Source organism: Furipterus horrens, unplaced genomic scaffold (genome assembly GCF_987537825.1).
Source record: "Furipterus horrens unplaced genomic scaffold, mFurHor1.1.pri manual_scaffold_3, whole genome shotgun sequence".
NCBI lineage: Eukaryota > Metazoa > Chordata > Mammalia > Chiroptera > Furipteridae > Furipterus > Furipterus horrens.
The window spans coordinates 136,026,574-136,043,328 of record NW_028327173.1 but is presented as its reverse complement, the minus strand read 5'-3'; the positions used below and the strand labels follow the sequence as shown (position 1 = coordinate 136,043,328).

The window sequence follows — 16,755 nt, the reverse complement described above, 5'->3', positions numbered from 1 at the left end:
CAAAGCTAGGGTATCAAGATATCTCTCACAGACCCCAAAATATGAGCAGGGGAATGAACCATGGATGCTTCAAGACCTAGATAATATCAGCACCTGAGCAGAAGGATGCAGAAGGAAGCAAGGGGACCTGAGAACAGGAAAACTGTCTACAGGTCCTCACTGGAAAGCATTGTGGGTCAATTTTAGAACAGCAGCTGAAACGGGGAGAGGCACCTAAAAGATCATTTCCAAGGCCTGTCACCCACGCGTATAGTAAGGACATGATAAGTGCTTAGTTAGTGTTGAATGAATAAAGGTCAAATGACGTTCTTCCTGGAGATTCCTCCCAGTATTTGTGGGTGGGGAGCAGGAAAGAACAAATCCGTATTTTCAGTCATATGGCTAAAATTCTTTATACTTTATCTTTTATAAATCCAAGGTTTATAAAAATACTGAAATCAGGTTGGCAGGCAGACAGGAGGCTGAGGCAGTTCTCTTCCTGAGGTTGTGAAAAAGAATCATTCCCTTCCATGCACTCATACTCACACTTGCACACACACAAAAACACTCAATCTGACCTGGGAAAAAAGCAGTCCTGCTGAGAGGCATGGAGGTGGTCTCAGAAGCTGTATCAGCAGCTTTTCACATCAATTTGCTCCAGATATACCAGTCTCTTTATTGAGGATCTTTGAGGTGAAGAGTAGGGAGTGGGGTCTCAGCCTAGGGTGGCCGAGGGAGGTCCAGCTCGTGTCAAATCCGTGTTCAGGAAGTAGGTGCACAGCTGCCCTTTGCCTTTGACCTTGATAACACCCCTGCTGTAGCAGGTGTAGCCTAAGGCCTGCAGGGCCCGGGCTGTCTCCTCTGTCACCTGCAATTGGAGGAGGGTGAAGGAGTATGGGGGTGGCCCTAACCTCATCTACTGCCCCGATGCCTTCAATGTGGTTCCCTCACTTGAATCTTGCCCAGGACTCCTGTACTCTCCATGCGGCTGGCCACGTTCACCGTGTTGCCCCAGATGTCATATTGTGGTTTCTGGGCCCCTATCACTCCGGCCACTACAGGTCCGTGGTTCAACCCTGGCAAGATTTGGTAAAAATGGGGGTGATCTGAGGACAGAGAGGAGAAGAAAAAGTTCAAGGAAGTAGGGAGAAGGGCCTGGTGACCTTAGAAGAGAGGAGTGTGATGCTGGAGGAGTGTGGGGAAGGGAGTGGGTGCACCTCATAGCTCTTGGCCCAGCAGCTTCATGCTCCATCTTCAGGGAGCTCAAGAGGGAGGTCCAGGGTTGAGCTGGGAGAAGCTAACAGAGGACATGGGGAGGCAGAGCTTGGGAAGATGAGGAGGCGGTCCCAGACTACCCTAGTAAGGGAAGGCCCTTACCCACACGCAAGCGGAAGTTGTTGAATGAGTGCTTGTTGATAACGTCCAGCTTAGACCCAAGGGCCACTGCAAACTCCACCATGGTGCCAAGGTGGCTGCAGCTTCGCTCAGCATCCTGGAAAAGGGCCAGCCACCAGAAAGGGTGAATGAGGGCACAGGAATAAGGTCCATTTATGGACCTACCAATGAGAGCCCAGGCGAGGGTTGGTAGGTGAGGAAGGAATGCTGTACCTGTTGTGCATCCTGTCCAGAGGTGGCATTTAAGCCTGTAGCTGCCATATAGGTGCTGCTAATGGTTTTGATCTTCTCCACCCCACTGAACTTGGGCTTAGAGAGCAGCTGTATAGAGAGGAGGCTGTGTCCCCAGTCTCCCTTGCTCTCTCCCTCCTCTCTCCCCAAAGCCCAGCCCCAGGTCTTTGGAGACTAACGACCAGTTGTGGGGTCAAGGGTGGTGGCAGGAGAGAGAGTTGGTAGTGAACAGAATGGCTGAAGAAGGCAGAGCTGGGGCATCAGAGGGGAGGGAAGGCTCAAGAGAGCAGACTGGGCCTCATGGCCAGAAGAGCAAAATATTTAGGAGGTACTGGTGGGGAATTCTAGAGTCTCAGACATAGGATGTGGGGGACCCTTGGACTGTCACCTCATCAAAATCAGCAATGATCTCATTGAGCAGCCGCAGACACTCTAGCCCCTCATGGTTGATGTTGGATTCAGAGTAAAACTCCTTGAAGTCTGGGACTGAGGCGAAGAGGACACAGACACACTCGTAGGACTGGTGGTAGAGGTCCTGGGAGGGCAAGAGGCTGGAGTGAGGCTGTAAGCCATGTTCTTTCCCCTCCTGTTATTGTGGCCCCATGCCTCCACCTCTGTGTAAGAAAGATTGGGAAGGAGAGGGAGGAGGAGGGCTAGGTTACCCTAGGCATGTGACTCAGGAGTCAAAGATTGGGTCTTATTGTGATTCCAGGAAGGATACAGGTTTGGGGTCAAGATCACCTCACAGCCATGTGAAGGGAATCACTTCTAGAACTGGGATCATGTCGGTGGGAATTATTTTTATATTCTATCTATTGCTGAAAGGTGTTAAGTGAATTAAATCATCTTATGAAGATCTACAATTTGCAAGATAAAGTAAAGCCATAATAGGGAAAATAGGGCAAAGGAAAAATAAGGGTAAGATGGTAAAGATGAAATCAGATCTGAGGTTGGTTCACTAAATGGGTTAGTAAACACATGTTAGTCCTAGATTCTGTCTGAGCTTTTGAGTAGCCAATGTGAAGACAGAAACAAGATCACTTAGAAGATTCCCAATGTCTATAAGAGAAGATACCAGAGGTAGAGCTACTTTTGATCTTGAGAGCAGACAGCAGCTTGTGGGGACATAAGTCTGTAAAATGACATCTGGACAATTTCTTTCAACACTGCTCAATACAGGCCAAGAGCATTTCCATAGCAGAGGGTGAGGTGGTGGTAGTGGAACAAATAAGATGGTACAGATATGTGGGCGACTTTCTGACCCTCTGATGGTCTGACAATAGCAAGATTATTTGACAATCTAGAGCAGTATCATCTAATAGAAGTTTCTGTGATGATGGGACTGTTCTATATATGTGCTGTCTAATTGGGTGGCCACTAGCCACGTGCAGCTGTTGCTGTTGAGCACATTAAATGTGGCCAGTATGATTGAGGAACTAAATTTTCTTTCTTTCTTTCTCTTTCTTTCTTTCTTTCTTTCTTTCTTTTCCTTTCTTCCTTCCTTATTTTCTTTTCTTAAGATACAGGTTTACTTACAAGACCTGAAAATTACACAGCATACCTGGGGCAACACAGCAAGGTCATGGGGTTAAAAGTATGGGCCTAGGGTTTCTCAGTCTCACCTTTAAAAAATTTTGTCAATTACAGTTGACATTCAATATTATTTTATATTAGGTTCAGGTGTACAGCATAGTGCAGACATTTATAAAATTTAGGAAGTTATCCCCCAATAAGTCTAGTATCTACCTGGTACCATACATAGTTATTACAATATTATTAACTATATTCCCTATGCTGTACTTTACATCCCTGTCACTATTTTGTAACTACTGACTTTTATTTCTTAATACCTTCACCCTTTTCACCCAGGCCCCCAAACCTCCTCTCATCCGGCAGCCAACAGTTTTTCCTCTGTATCTATGGGTCAATTGCTGTTTCGTTTGTCATTTTTTTGTTCTTTAGATTCCACATATAAGCGAAATCATATGGTATTTGTCTTTTTCTGTCTTACTTATTTTGCTTAACATAGTATCTTCTAGGTCTCTCCATGTTGTCACATGAATTTTCCATTTGACTGATTTAAATTTAAATGACCACGCATGGTCAATGGCTACCATACTACAGTGCAGGTCTAGAGAGGTGGGTGTGCTCTGTCCTCCACACATCTCTCATCAGCATTTGACAAAGCTTCTGAAAGGTTTGGAATGCTTTTGAGTTGGAGAGAACACTCCTCCTAAGAACTTGGAATGCAGAGATTCTGTGCACACCAAAAACAGAGCCTAAGATTTTGTGAAAATGGGAGGCACCTGACAGGGATATGGAGGGGCTTGGGTGGCTTCCTGATCCACTCTGGGGGAGTCTAGAGAGGCTGGGCTAAGGTCTAAGACTTTCATCTGAAATTAGTTCCTATGGTGCCTAGGATGGGGAGTCACCTCGTTGCGCCGGTTCTGACCAATAAACTGGGGGGCCACGTGTGCAGGAAGCACGTTCTCCAAGAGCAGCCGAGTCAAATTCTCCATCGTCTCTGTCTCTTCCCGCTCCTGCCTCAGCTTCTTCTTCCACAGGAAATCCAGGCGGCAGTAATACTCATTCTGGGGAAGGTCACCAGGGCCGTCGGAAGACACAGTGCAGGGAAAATCCCAGGTCCCGAGTGTTCACCCCCCAGCTCCATGATGCCTAAAACCACACCACTTCACCATTTAGAGAAAGGGCTTAAGGTGCAACTAGCCCTGGGGAGACGACCTTGAAACCAGATTCCAACTAGGGTGGGCAGAATTGGCAGCAATTTTTTTCTTAAACATGGGCTCTCCTAGACTGGAGTGGGGAGGAGGAGGGAAGTGAGAATTTGAGGGCACTCTCCTTGGGGAGTGAAGGACAAAGAAAGGGAACAAAAAATTTCACTTAGAAGCTTTCAATGGGTACACCACTTGGGCTCAACCCTGGGAACACCAGATTAAGGAAAGGAGAAGAGAGACCAAGACACAAATACAGGGACCCCCACCTCATTCTTCATAGGGAGGCCCTGGAAGGCTGAACTGGGTGACTTACCTGCCGAGCCAAGACAAGAAGTGTGAAGAAGAAGATGAAGAAGGAGATAGCCCCCATCAGTCTGGGCTCCTTCAGCACTCCCGGCCTGAGGATGTCCGGCGTCAGGGTTGTCTCTTGTCCTGCCCCTTCACGATGGCCTCCCCCTGCCCCCAGTGCCCATGGAGCCCTCAGCTTCCCTCCCGCTCTGCCTTGAGGGTGGTTCAGGTCAGTGAAGTGAGGACAGTGCTGCCCTGTCCCACCTCAGCCAGTCCCAGAGGGCCTGGACACCGCCCCCCAGTGGCCATGTGCACCTGGCGTCCAAGGAGCCCATGTAGAGGCGGGCAACGAGGCAGTCGGACAGCCAGCCGTGGGAGTGCAGGAAGAGGGAGCAGGAGGCCGCCAGCCATAGCAGGAGCAGCAGCAGCTTCAGTTCAAAGCTCATGTGCAGAAAGAGGGAGCAGGAGAGGAAACCCAGCACACAGCAGTGCATGGAGTACTGTGGGGCCAGACAGGCTGGTCAGGCGGTGGGACATGTCCCACAGGCAGGGGTGGGGGCCACCTGAGGGCTCCTGTCCTGCCCATCCCAAGTCCTAACTGGGGAGCACGGGGGTGTCAGACACACAGATGCACACCAAGTGTGACTATGTCTGTTCCAGTCCGCAGGATGGAGTGTTCATCAATTAAGGATGTGGGGGAGGAGCCAAGGAAGGTTCTGGAGAAGATTCAGGGCTGTTCGGGACACTCACTGGAATGCTGATGAGAGGCAGGGACCCAGGGAGCTCCCAGGAGAGGTTGAAAGCCATGGAGGACACATTGGGAGCCCGGAAAGGGCAGCTTGATGCTGCCGGTATGAAGAACTGTAGAGGACATGAGGAGCTGAAGTGGGCAGGCAGCTCCTTGGGTACAGTGGTGGCTTGTGTTGGGTTTCAGCTAACCCAGGGGTAAGTCAGGGCCAGACTCCTTCAAAGGAGCGGATTTCACTATTTCTGGCTGGTGAGGCCCCTCACTGGTGGGTGGAACAAGGATTCAGGGAGTGGGTGTCATGAACACTAGACTGCCAAGGATCCGCTATGTGATCTCTTGCCAGCAACTCAACCTCTCTGGGTCTGAGCATGGGCATGATTCCTAAGGTGCCTTTCAGGGATACAATTCTAAGAATGATTCTAAGTTCTGAAAAATTAGCCAAACTCCACTACAAAATCATAGTAAGCGAGCTAAGTAATGATGATCTGCCTATATTAAAAAAATATATAGGAAGGATATGTACCAACATGTTAACAATGATTATGCCCAGGTGGTAGATCATAAGTGACTGTCATTTTTCTTTACTTTTTCAAAATTTCCAGCATCCCCTGGCCTTAGTCTAGCTGCCCTCCCAAATCCAGGGGTCCCCTTTCAGCCTTGGCAGGTCCAGCGTGCCCTGATGGGATTGCATAGGGCCCCCTTTACCCTCACCAGGCTGGCAATGGCCATGGCAAAGATGAGGATGATGGTGGCGGTACCCAGGGCGACTCGCAGTCCGGGCCGTGTGGCCACCAGGCCGGACAGTGTGGGCAGCCAGTGCAGCATTTTAGGGCCTTTCAAGACACACCTCTGTGGAAGGAGCATGGGAGTCTCAGCCATGGGGTGGGGACCAGGCTGTGGTCAGAATCCCAGCTCTCCACTTCCGCCCCACAGCCCACCTCACCGTCAGGTGCTCTGAGAAGCAGACGAAGAGGAGGAGGAGAAAGAGGAGGAAGGTGATGCTATAGGTGATGGCCAGTGCTGGGGGCCTAAAAGGAGACAAGAGTGAGGCCTTGAAGAACCACAATAGGCTCCATGTGTGTGGGAAGACATGGGGAGAATGGGCTCTGGGGTCCTGAACTGGCTGCTGATGGGGTCTGGGCTGATAAAAAACATTACATGATGAAATGGGAAAGCTGAGGGTTCTAGGGCAGTGTTTGGGTGACATAGGAACTAACAGGAGGGGAACTATATTGGAAGGGAGCTGGGGGTGGGGGGCTGCAGAGTGGCTGAGGCTGCATCAGGCTGGTCTCCGAGCCTTGAAGCCAAAGCTCTTTCACCTGGCTGAGTGTCGTTAAACAAGTCCTCGCCCCTCCTAGCAATGGACTGGGAGTGAGGACCTCCTTTCTATGTTTGCTGTGAGATTTGGGCTTCTTAGTGGGAACAAAGCCTCCTTCCTGGGAATGTTAGACTCAAGACACAGGCATGTGAAAATGCTCAGGTCCGCAGGATGTAGAAATCCACAGGATGTACAATCGTAAACAGGGGCTGTGGTTATGATGTTTCCCCAGAACACATATTTCCATTTCCTTTGTGGGTCAGTGCCAAGCGGAAGTAGGCAAAAGAAGAAAGTGGGTGTCAGGGATCAGAAAGAACCAGAGGGTCCATTTTCTGAGAATCAGGGCTTCCCTTTTCTGGGGCTGTCTCACTTGTTTGTCACCAACATCTGGATGATGAAGTTGGAGAGAAACACCAGGAAGGCGCAGGCTGCATAGTATTTGAAGGCGGGGAGTGCAGAAAGTCGATACTGGAAGGGAGGGGTCAGGGTGGAGACAGGGTCACCAGTGCTGCTCATGTCTTAAAGGTGTCAATTGCAGGCCAGGAGCTGGTCCCCCGGCCTCAGGGCCCCACCCTGCATTCAGTTCTAGGTATAGCCACCTCGGGTTCTCCAAGGAGCTGTCCTCCTCTCTCCCATCACCACTCAGTAATTCAACCTAGAGGGTGACTTTCCTTTTAGAGAGAAGCACAAGCCCCTCCATCACTCCCAGAATCACAAACTGAGCAGACCTGGGGAGGGGAGATGGGACCACGGGGCATCCTCTGATGGCCCCCCAGCCCCCACAGCCCACCTCTTTCTCCATTTCCTTCTCTCGGAAGTACAGTGTCAGTGGGTTGAAGTCCTTTGACTGCTTCCACTGCCTGGTGGGAGGTGGGGAGCAGTGAGCCCAGAGAGGAAAGACCCTCCCTGCCCTCCAGGTCATCAGGGGAACACCACCCATACCCCGCCACATGAGCCCAGGCCCTCCAGCCCTCCCAATCCTCTTCTGTTTTCCATACTTCTGAGAGTTGAGCTGTTCGATGACCTGGAAGAACTTGGCATCCCCGGTGTCCAGCTCATCATCTAGTCCCCGGGGTGTCCGGCTCCTGTTCCATGAAAACCTGGCTTGTCACCATGGAGACCCTCAAAAGCATCTGGGCAAAGCAGGAGTGACCCCCATCCCCACCCTGAGGATGGAGGTTGGTCACTCAGACAGCTCTACTGTCAAAATTGCTCGGGCCTCCTCACCGGTCCAGGCTCCACTGGGGGCTGAAGGAAGCCAGGGCCTTCTCCTGTTGGGACAACACAGGGAGAAGGGATGAAAGAAAGATGGTCAGTGTCCTTGGAGCCTCTCTGGAGCGAGGCCCTCCATATCTACACACAGCTTTGACCTGGAGCATCTGATATGGCTGTTTCCCCTGCCTCTGACTTTTCTCTCTCTCCACCAAATTCCACCTGTTTTTAAGGGAAAGTTGAAACCACATTTGCTCCTTAAAGCTTCCTCCTGATGCTTTTTATTTTATTTTAAAAATTTTTGTAAGAGTTTATTTGAGCCAAACTGACAAATATGTGAGGGAACAAAATCTGAAATCTGAAATGCTCTCCCTCCTGACTCTTTGTACTCCCAGGGTCTTCATACTCTGACTTCCTCATAGTTAGTTTCTATCACAAGGCAACCTTGTATCTTCTATAGGCTTGAGTGATTGTTGGTTCTTTGTGTCTCATTTTCCCTAAGGACTACACAATGCCAACGTCAGGGATTTTCCTATTACCCTGGGATGCCAAAAAATCCTTATTGGTGTGAATTGAAGTGAAGTGACAATACAGTAACAGTTTGACTCCCCTCTGACCTTCTGTGATGGTCAGGCTGGGCTGGGAGGTAGTGGGGACAGGAATCAAAGTGGAGGTGAAAGGAAAAGAGGAAGAGAAACAAACTTGATGATAGTCATTCTCTTCTGCACCAAAAGTACCGCACAGTGTGTGCAGAAGTAAGAAAACAAATGGCAAGTGATGTGGGCGAGGACAGGACCAAGGACGAGGGTGAAATGCTGCAGCCAGGGCCCAGGGCAAGAGGACTGGTGACCTTCTTCCCTGATCCCCTGGGCTCATGGGAAGGAAGCAGGGTCACAACCAAAACCTTATGTATGTGAGGGTAGAGGGAGAGACAGAGACCAAGACGGAGACAGAGAAAGAGTGAGAGGCATGTTCTAGGTATGAACCCATCTATGCATCTACGTATGCCTGGGCCTAAGTACCTGGCACCCCCCACCACCACCACAATGTCTGTAATTTATTTAAAAAGAGGGAAACCATCTTATTTACTTGTCTTCTCAAGAACTAGCCTTGTGTGTGCCACATAGCAGGTGCTCAAAATTATGGAAGCAGTGACTGGATGAACGGGATCTACCAGCACAGACACGGTCCCACCTCCCCAGCGTTCCACATTGTATAAGATTAAGCCGATTGTGATTCTCAGGATCTCTAACATGTGACTGAGACCCTGGAACTTCAGGGGCTGAGAAGTGAATTTCTGGGCTGGTCAGGTCCTATCTATGAAACAAGGGGCTCCTACTCCACCATGATGCTTCTTAGACTACATCTTAGTCGGGGTTGGAAAGGTCTGGCCTGGGTCCTGCGGGGCATCCACACCACGGGGATGCACTCAACATTGTCTCACAGCCCTGGGATCCCAGCAACACCCCCTTTACTCAACCCCCATCCTGGAGGCCTCATCCTACAAGTCAGCTCTGTCTTGGGTTCCTCTCCCCACTGTGAGCTTAGCCCTTCTGACCTCTCCCTTACTCTATGTTGAGGCTTGAAATGAAGTTCTCCTCTGACCCCCAGCTGCCAAGGTCCCCTCACTCCCCAGTGGTCACTGCTCTTGGCCTGCTTTCTTGCTGAATGGAAAAGGAGAGGGATGGAATGGAAAGGATACCCTGGATTCATCCCATAAATCTAACCAGGTCTGCCAGTAGAGAAGACTCTGGGAAGATCTTCAGAAATGTAGCTGGGAACGCCTATCAGGTTTGGAGAAGATCAGCAGGGTGGAGGAGAGCAGGCTGAGGAAGCTAATCCCAGGGCAAGCCTTTCGAGACATAGCCTGGCTCCCTGCATGAAGGTTCTGGTCATTCCTCATCAAGCGCCAACCCTAAGAGCTAGAGGTAAGGGGAGATCCAGGCTTCTCCACCAGCTGGAGGTCAGTGGTTACCTAAAGGTGCTGGGCTGAGGATCAGGCAGTAATTGGCCCTGCCCCTAGCTTTCCCTAGACAGGAGGCAGGCCTACTTCCTCCCCTCCTTCCCTCACCCCGCCTACTCCTGGTGACTTCCTTCTTCAAAGCCATGTGAGAACTTCACTGTCACCTTATTTTATCTGTGTACAATTGCTGAAGAGTAGGGGTAACAACCAATTGCCTCACCTTGCCAGTCCTAGTGGGGATGGGAGAAGAGAGTATGCAGTCACAGGAATTGAGTTAAAAAAAGACACTTCCTGGTGGGAATGGGTGTGAGCATGGACTTCAGAGTCACGAGGAAGTGGGGTGCTGGGGGAGGGGCTTCCTGAGTGGAGGTTGGGGAGCAATGGACATGGTGTCTATGGGAATCTCACATCTTCTCTGCAGTGAGCTCAAAGGGCAGTCATCTAGAAAGAGGGCAAGGAAGGTCCTGGGACAGTGACTTGGGTGACCAGGGAGTTCAGGACTTGGGATGTCGTCAGGTGACTCACTGGTGGTGGGGGCAGGGAGGCTGGGACTGGGCAGTGGGGGTGGGTTTATGTAAGTTGGGGCTCATGATGGAGGTGAACATACCGGGAGAGGAGTGGAGGTGGACACAGGGCTCTCTATGTGGCTCAGGTGGGCAAAAGGCTTGGCTGCACCCCAGGATTCCAGGTAGCGGGTCATCAGCAGTGATGGACGCATCTTGGGGCCCTCAAGAGAGGACAGCAACCCTCCTGCAGTGTTCTTCTCATCCTCCTCCTCAGCCTGGGGTATATGAGGCTTGACAGTCAAGATTACAAACCCTCTCCTATTCTCCCCACCCCTTAGAAGGTTGTGTCCCGTTCCCTGCAACATGCACACTAGGACCCAGGAACTCAATCTCTGGCACTGGAGAAGAGACCAGAGCTGTGGCTATGGGTGCTTAGGGTGGGCCAGCTCTTGGGTTCCAGGCTAAGCTTTTACCCGGGGATCGATGACCAGGTAAGTAGGCTCTCCCAGCTCCCGCAGATATGGGTCCCGGTGTTCCATGCCTGCATCCTCCACAGCGTAAGCTCCTGCCAGCAGGGCCAGGGTAGCCCCTGTGATATGCACTCGTCTGGAAGGAGGAGACTATGGGAGTTAGGAGGAAGGGCCTTCAATCTCTCATTTCTTTCAAGGATCATTCCTGAAGACCTGACTTCTAGCAAGATCCTGTGCCATAGGAAGTCTCCCTCAGCTCCCCTCTTCCTGCACCCCAGGTTCGCCCTGAGCCCCAATGGGACTGCTCATTTTGAGAAACTATGAAAAGGGAGGCAACAAGTGGGAGGCCCTTGCTGTAGCCTCCTGGAGCCCCAGGTCTCACCCTGGCACGCCACTCGCCTCCATGTGGTTGGCCAGTGTAACGTCATGGGACCAGACATCATACTGCCACTTCTGCAGCCCGATGACCCCGCAGAGCACGCTGCCCGAGTGCACGCCCACACGCATGTTGATGTCCACGCCAGTGGCTGCTCGTAGCTTCCTGAGCAGGGTGTGAGGGGCACAATCTGGGTGCTGTCTTCAGCCCGACCCAGGCCACACCCCTCTTTCTCCAGGAAGACTTCACTACTCTGCCTGCTTCTCTCCCACATCCATCCCGCAGTTCTCCTCCTGCCCACCCCCCTGAGCTGACCTGATGGCCCGGCACATGTCCAGCCCCATGCGTACACAGTTGATGGCGTGGTCTGGCAGGGAGAGGGGCAGCCCGGAGACACAGTAGTAACAGTCTCCCAGAATCTTGATCCGCATGCATTCATGCTCCTGAAAGTGTGTGTGTGCAGGAGGGAGAGGGGCACCTGATTAGAGGCCAGAGTAGGCAGGAGAAAGTTGGGAAAAGTGGGTGCAAACATGGTGTTCCTGAAGAACTTCTGAGCTTGGAAGTGTCTAGGTCAGATCTAGGGACTCCCTTAACTTGCTGCAGGGCTGGCTGAGGTCTCCCATGCAGGTGTCATTCTCAGAAGGGTTTCCCAAAGGCTGGGATGTCTGTCGCTCCCTCCAACTTTGGCATGTGTAGGGTGTATTCAGATTTGAGCATATAAAAGTAGCTTCAGGTTTGAGGGTGTTTGGGGGCGGGAGACCCAAGATTACATTGCTTGAGGGCATCCCTGGGGTTTGAGCAAGTGGCTGGGCCAGAGATTTCCTTTGGGAAGGCCTCCTAAGATTAGTGCATCAGAATATCTAGATTTTGTGTTAGTGTCCAGAGACACCTGCGTTGGGGTTCTGAGTATATTTGGGGTGATGTGGTTGGGGCATCTGTGAGATGTTGAGAGGTGCCTCCAGATTTGAGGTATGTGGTGAGTGGCTCCCTAACTGGGATGTTTGCAAGGGTTTCCTAATTTTCAGTGGTCTTTCTGGGAGCCTACATGGCAATGGGACTGGGGTCTTGTAAATTAGGAATTGCCCTTGGAACAGGCTCTCCAGAGTGGGGTGTTTGAAGCTGGGGAGGGAGGTCCCCTCTGACCTTGGCGATCTGGTCGAACTTGCCGAAGAGCTCATTGAGCATCAGCACCAGCTCCTTTGGGGAACACTCACTGGCCAGCCGCGTGAAGCCCACGATGTCAGCATATAGCACGCTGGGCAGGGCAGACTGCAGTCAGTAGGCCAGAGTCTCAGCCCATGCCCCCTCCCCTACGGCCATCCTTGCCCTTACCTCACTCCCTGGTGCCTCTTGACATAGAGGCTGTGGAAGTTGTTGGTGTTCTCTGGCCTCGACCCCTGGCCAGCCTGCAGCCGTGCCATGATCTCTGCCTTCATCTCTCGGGCCAAGTAGGCAGGAAGGATGGACAAGAGAAGGTGTTCCTGAGGAAGGTCACAATGAGAACCAACACTCCTGCACCCTGAAGCCAGGAGCCCAGCTTCCCAAACCCCTAGGAGCCCACACCCTTCTCCAGCCCCACTAGGTGTTCCGCAGGGTGGTCTTCCAGGTTCTCCCCAGCACATATAGCTACGCTCCAGTACCCCATCCTGCACTGATCGCCTTCAGGGATTGAACTCCCAGCACCAATGCCAGAATTAGAATTCGTTTAGTGTCATAAGGTTCTAAAAGGCTTTAACAAGCTTCAGTTTGTTTGAGCTTCCCAGCAACCTTCCAAGGTGGGCAACAGCCACTTTTGACAAAGGAGGAAATAAATCAGGTGACTCGCCCAAAGTCACTGGGCTTGTGAAGGGGCCTGGTTGTGTGATTTAAGTAACCCCTCTCTCTGAGCCTGGGTGCCTCCCAGCCCCCAGTACAGGCAGACCTGGTGCTTCTTCTCCGTGTCCAGCCGCCGACGCGAGTGCAGGGAACTAAGCGCCTCTCGGAAGGTGGCGCGCAGTGCACGCTCCATTAGCGCCTTGTGGTACACTCCGGCCACATTCCCGCACAGGAACAATACCGCGTTTGCTGCCAACTGTGGGTGAGGGTCAGCCTCAGGGGGTGCTAGACCCGGGTAGGGGTGGGGTGCCTATGTGTGTGGTTGAGGAGGGCACTATCGTTAGAGGCCCAAGTATTTGGTGGCAATGAGTGCCACATCGTGGGATCCGTAGGTGGTGCTTCTCCAACCCACCCCTCCTGCTCCCCCCACCCCTCCCCGCCTTCCCCAGCTCTAAACTCTTGGCTGCTGCACCAACATAGCTTCTTAGGTCTAGAAACCTTTGCATATACTTTTCCTCCATCTGGAATACCACTCTATACCCTCATCCCCATCCGTACACACCGAGCAGCTCAAAACTACTCAAGCTCCAACTGTTGCATTCTCTGAGAAGGTTCTATCATGCACATCCGTCCCCGCCACCCTGGTCCCCTGTCGAACTTCCTTTCCCGCGGGCGTAGAACCCTCTTCTGGTGTCTGCAAGCTTGGCACTGCACCAGTGGACCAGCTCCAAGAGGGCACAGTCTGGGCCTATCTGTGTTTGTGCCCTGCGTCCAGGGTTGAGTCAGAGCTCAGCAAACGGTTGGTGACTGTCTTGAGGAACCAAGTAGTGCCCAGCTGAGCTGGCCCTGGGCGCAGCCCGTGCTACGCCTGCGCGCTCACCTGTGGCAGCAGCGCGGGCCTGGAGTCCAGCTGAGGCCCAAGATACAACCCGAGGACCAGCAGGTGTGAGAGTGAGGAGGCAAGGCCCGCAGCGGTGGCGTCCCGCATGCCCAAGGGCAACATGGCATAAGTAGTGAAGATGACAAAGAGGAAAAAGGACACCTGGGGGAGGGGGAGGGGGAAGGGGAAGCTGCAGGCTGCTGCTGCTGCGCTGCTTGCTGCTGGTGTCTGGGTGCCAAGTTTGAGGTCCGGGCGTCCCTCTACCTCCTACTCCACCTGCCACCCCTCTCACCTGGTCCCAGGCGCTCACCACGCCCCCAGTGAACAGGAAACCGTGGCCTAGCGCAAGCAGCGCTGCCCACACGAGGCCCGACAGGGGTCGCGTCCAGCGCTGCAGTCGCTGCTCGCGGGAGGCCAGGCCCAGCAGCAGCGAGAAGCCACCCAGTGCGCATAGCACCGTGGTCAGGAAGCCTGGGTCTGAGGCCAACTCCTGTGGGGAGGGACACGTATGGAGTTTGGGGAGATCGTGCAAGGAGAGAAAGAATGGGCAGTCCCTCAGGCCAGTTCTGAAAAGTGTCTCAAACCCAAATACAGAAAGGAGGTAAGGCACCTCCACTTGCCATTTATATTAGGTTGGACCATATGAATTACTGACAATCTGTTTTTAATCTACAGAACTAGCAATCTCATATGGTTCAGCCTAATATCGCACTTGCATGCTGCGGAGGCGGCTGAGCCATAGGCCATCTATCCAGAAGTTCTGACTCCGGCCCCATATTGGCCGTTTGTGTGTATCCTCAGTTTTCTCATCTGTCAAACAGAAGTAATAGCACCAGCCTAGGATCCGGAAGCAAGTGAAAAACCCTAATTTACAGAAGGCACTTAGAAATGAGTGCATCAAAATCTGGCCAATTTGCTCGGGAGATTCCCTGCCCTGCGAAGCAGTGCTCTGGCAGCAGGGGGCGCCAGGAACCTTCCTTGCCCCTCCGGCGGCATTCTCGTCACAGCCTCCAGTATCTTCGCCCTTTGTCCCACCTCTTCCTGGACTTGGAGGTGAATTAGCAAGGACTGCTTGGGTCCAGAGAATTTTCCCCACCTTGCCTCCAAAAAGTGAAAAGAAAACTTCAAGCAGGATGTTTCCAGAAATGGATTTAAAGACCCCATTTCACCCCCTCCTCCCAAGAAACTGGAGATCGGTTTATTTTGGGGCTAAATGACTCAGATGGAAGGTGACTTCTGGGTGTCTGTGGGTAAAACTGCCCAGCAGCCAATAAGATGGAAAGAAAACCAGGAAACGGATTCCCAAGGGGCACAGTGTAATCTCCCCACCCTGGAAAATGGGATGTTGGGTGTTGGATTTATCCTAGAACTGATAGATTGCCGACCTCATAGGGTCTCTCAGTACCCTTAGAGAAATTAGAGGCCTCCAGGGCTCAGTTACCTCCCTGTGTAGACCAGAGACTGAGTGGCCCAGAGAGGTTAAGCGACTTGTTCAGAGTCTCTATAGAAAGGTTTGGGGTTTCTTTCTTGGGTCCCAGCAAAAAAAGCACACCGAAAAGAAGACCCCCACAAGCCTCAGCACTAAAAATGCTCCCTAGACAGTGACCCTCCCGCCACCCTTGAAGCTTGGGCAACAGAGGCCCCGCTCACCCTGCCGCTGGCCGAGGCGACAGCAAGCAGCGCCAGGAGCGCACAGAGCACGATCACCAGCAGCAGTAGCAGGAGCGGATACTGCTGGCTCAGGCTGTAGTAGGTCTCGTAGAAGAGGTCTTCGCTGGGTGGCGGCCGGGGACTGAAGAGTCGGGCCATGGTCTCCCCTCCTCCTGCGCTGCCGCGCCGCGGGGCAGACTCCCGGGCTGGGGAGGGCCGCTGTCAGGGTTACCGCCGGCGGGCCCCAGCCTGCCCCAACTATGTCCCTCTCACCTGGTAAAAGCCACAGCCATCCCCACCCCCAACCTCGGGGGATCCCATCTCCTTCCAGGCACACCCAGCGGCTCCCAGTGTTCTTCCAGTTAGCGGTGAGGGCTCTGCCCAATCCTTCGCTTCTCCTCCCTCAAACCTGGTCTGCGGAGGGACCCAAGCAAAAGCCTCATCTCCAGGGGGCAGGATTTGAGGTTAAAGCCACGGAGCTCCGGGTTCTCTCTATTCCCCAACTCACCGCCTGCAAGGCTGCTGCAGTTGAGTGAGCTAGGCCCGGGGCGGGAGCCCGGGTGCTAGTTGCGGAGTCTCTGCTTGCTGCTAAATTAGTGGCTCAGAGCTCCGGGCGACAGGCGCTTCCCTCCCGGCGCCTGGGCCCCCTCCCACTTCCCCGATGAAACAGCCCGGCCCTTCCCGTGCCAGAGCGGGACTCCCCAGGCCCCCTCCCCCACTCTGATTGTTTCTCCTGACACTGCCGCCTTCCCCCTTCAGTCCCGTCTAGGAAGGAGAATGAGGACCATGGGAAAGGTGCGTGGGGTGGGCCCACTCAGCGGCAAGTGTTAAAACAGGTGGAACTCTTGGATGTGGGGAGGCTGAGGGAGCGCTGGAGTGAAGGCTGGTGAGAAAGTAGGAATGAACGTAGTATTAGATCGGGGCTAGGATCTAGGTCAGGATTGGGAGCAAGCACTCATTTACCCCTCGGTCTCTAGCGTAGCGCCTGGACAGCCCCAGCTGAACTGTCCGTTCTCCCGCCTTCTCCTGCTCCGTGGGAGGGGACATGTCTGTGGTTGCTCTGAGGAGCCATAGTTTTCCACTCCCAGACACAAGCTGAGAACCAAAAGGCTCCTTACCTCAGAAGCAATGTGCATGTGTACGGTGGAGGAAGGTGATAGTGTGGGGGCTGACCCCGGAAAGACTGGAG

At 52.8% G+C, this 16,755-nt stretch overlaps 1 protein-coding gene across 3 annotated transcripts; it reads right to left on the bottom strand.

Moving 5' to 3' along the window:
* Positions 1-376: 376 nt before the first annotated feature.
* Positions 377-16,179, bottom strand: ADCY4 (adenylate cyclase 4). Of its 3 annotated transcripts, none has more exons than XM_090270195.1 (26): positions 16,075-16,179; positions 15,567-15,772; positions 14,209-14,406; positions 13,917-14,078; positions 13,143-13,292; positions 12,554-12,702; positions 12,365-12,476; positions 11,537-11,664; positions 11,228-11,386; positions 10,849-10,981; positions 10,477-10,650; positions 7,922-7,965; positions 7,693-7,779; positions 7,485-7,554; positions 7,065-7,162; positions 6,320-6,404; positions 6,088-6,225; positions 5,379-5,489; positions 4,944-5,128; positions 4,654-4,738; positions 4,038-4,196; positions 1,994-2,140; positions 1,588-1,695; positions 1,357-1,471; positions 931-1,085; positions 377-847 (listed from the first exon to the last, which is right to left on the bottom strand). In XM_090270195.1, the coding sequence occupies exons 2-26, from the start codon at positions 15,723-15,725 to the stop codon at positions 695-697; spliced, it is 3,264 nt and encodes a 1,087-aa protein (XP_090126321.1). In that variant the 5' UTR covers positions 15,726-15,772; positions 16,075-16,179; the 3' UTR covers positions 377-694. The 3 variants fall into 3 exon arrangements, with proteins under 3 accessions (XP_090126321.1, XP_090126322.1, XP_090126323.1); XM_090270196.1 differs by having other exon boundaries at positions 931-1,055; XM_090270197.1 differs by lacking the exon at positions 1,588-1,695.
* Positions 16,180-16,755: the final 576 nt, after the last annotated feature.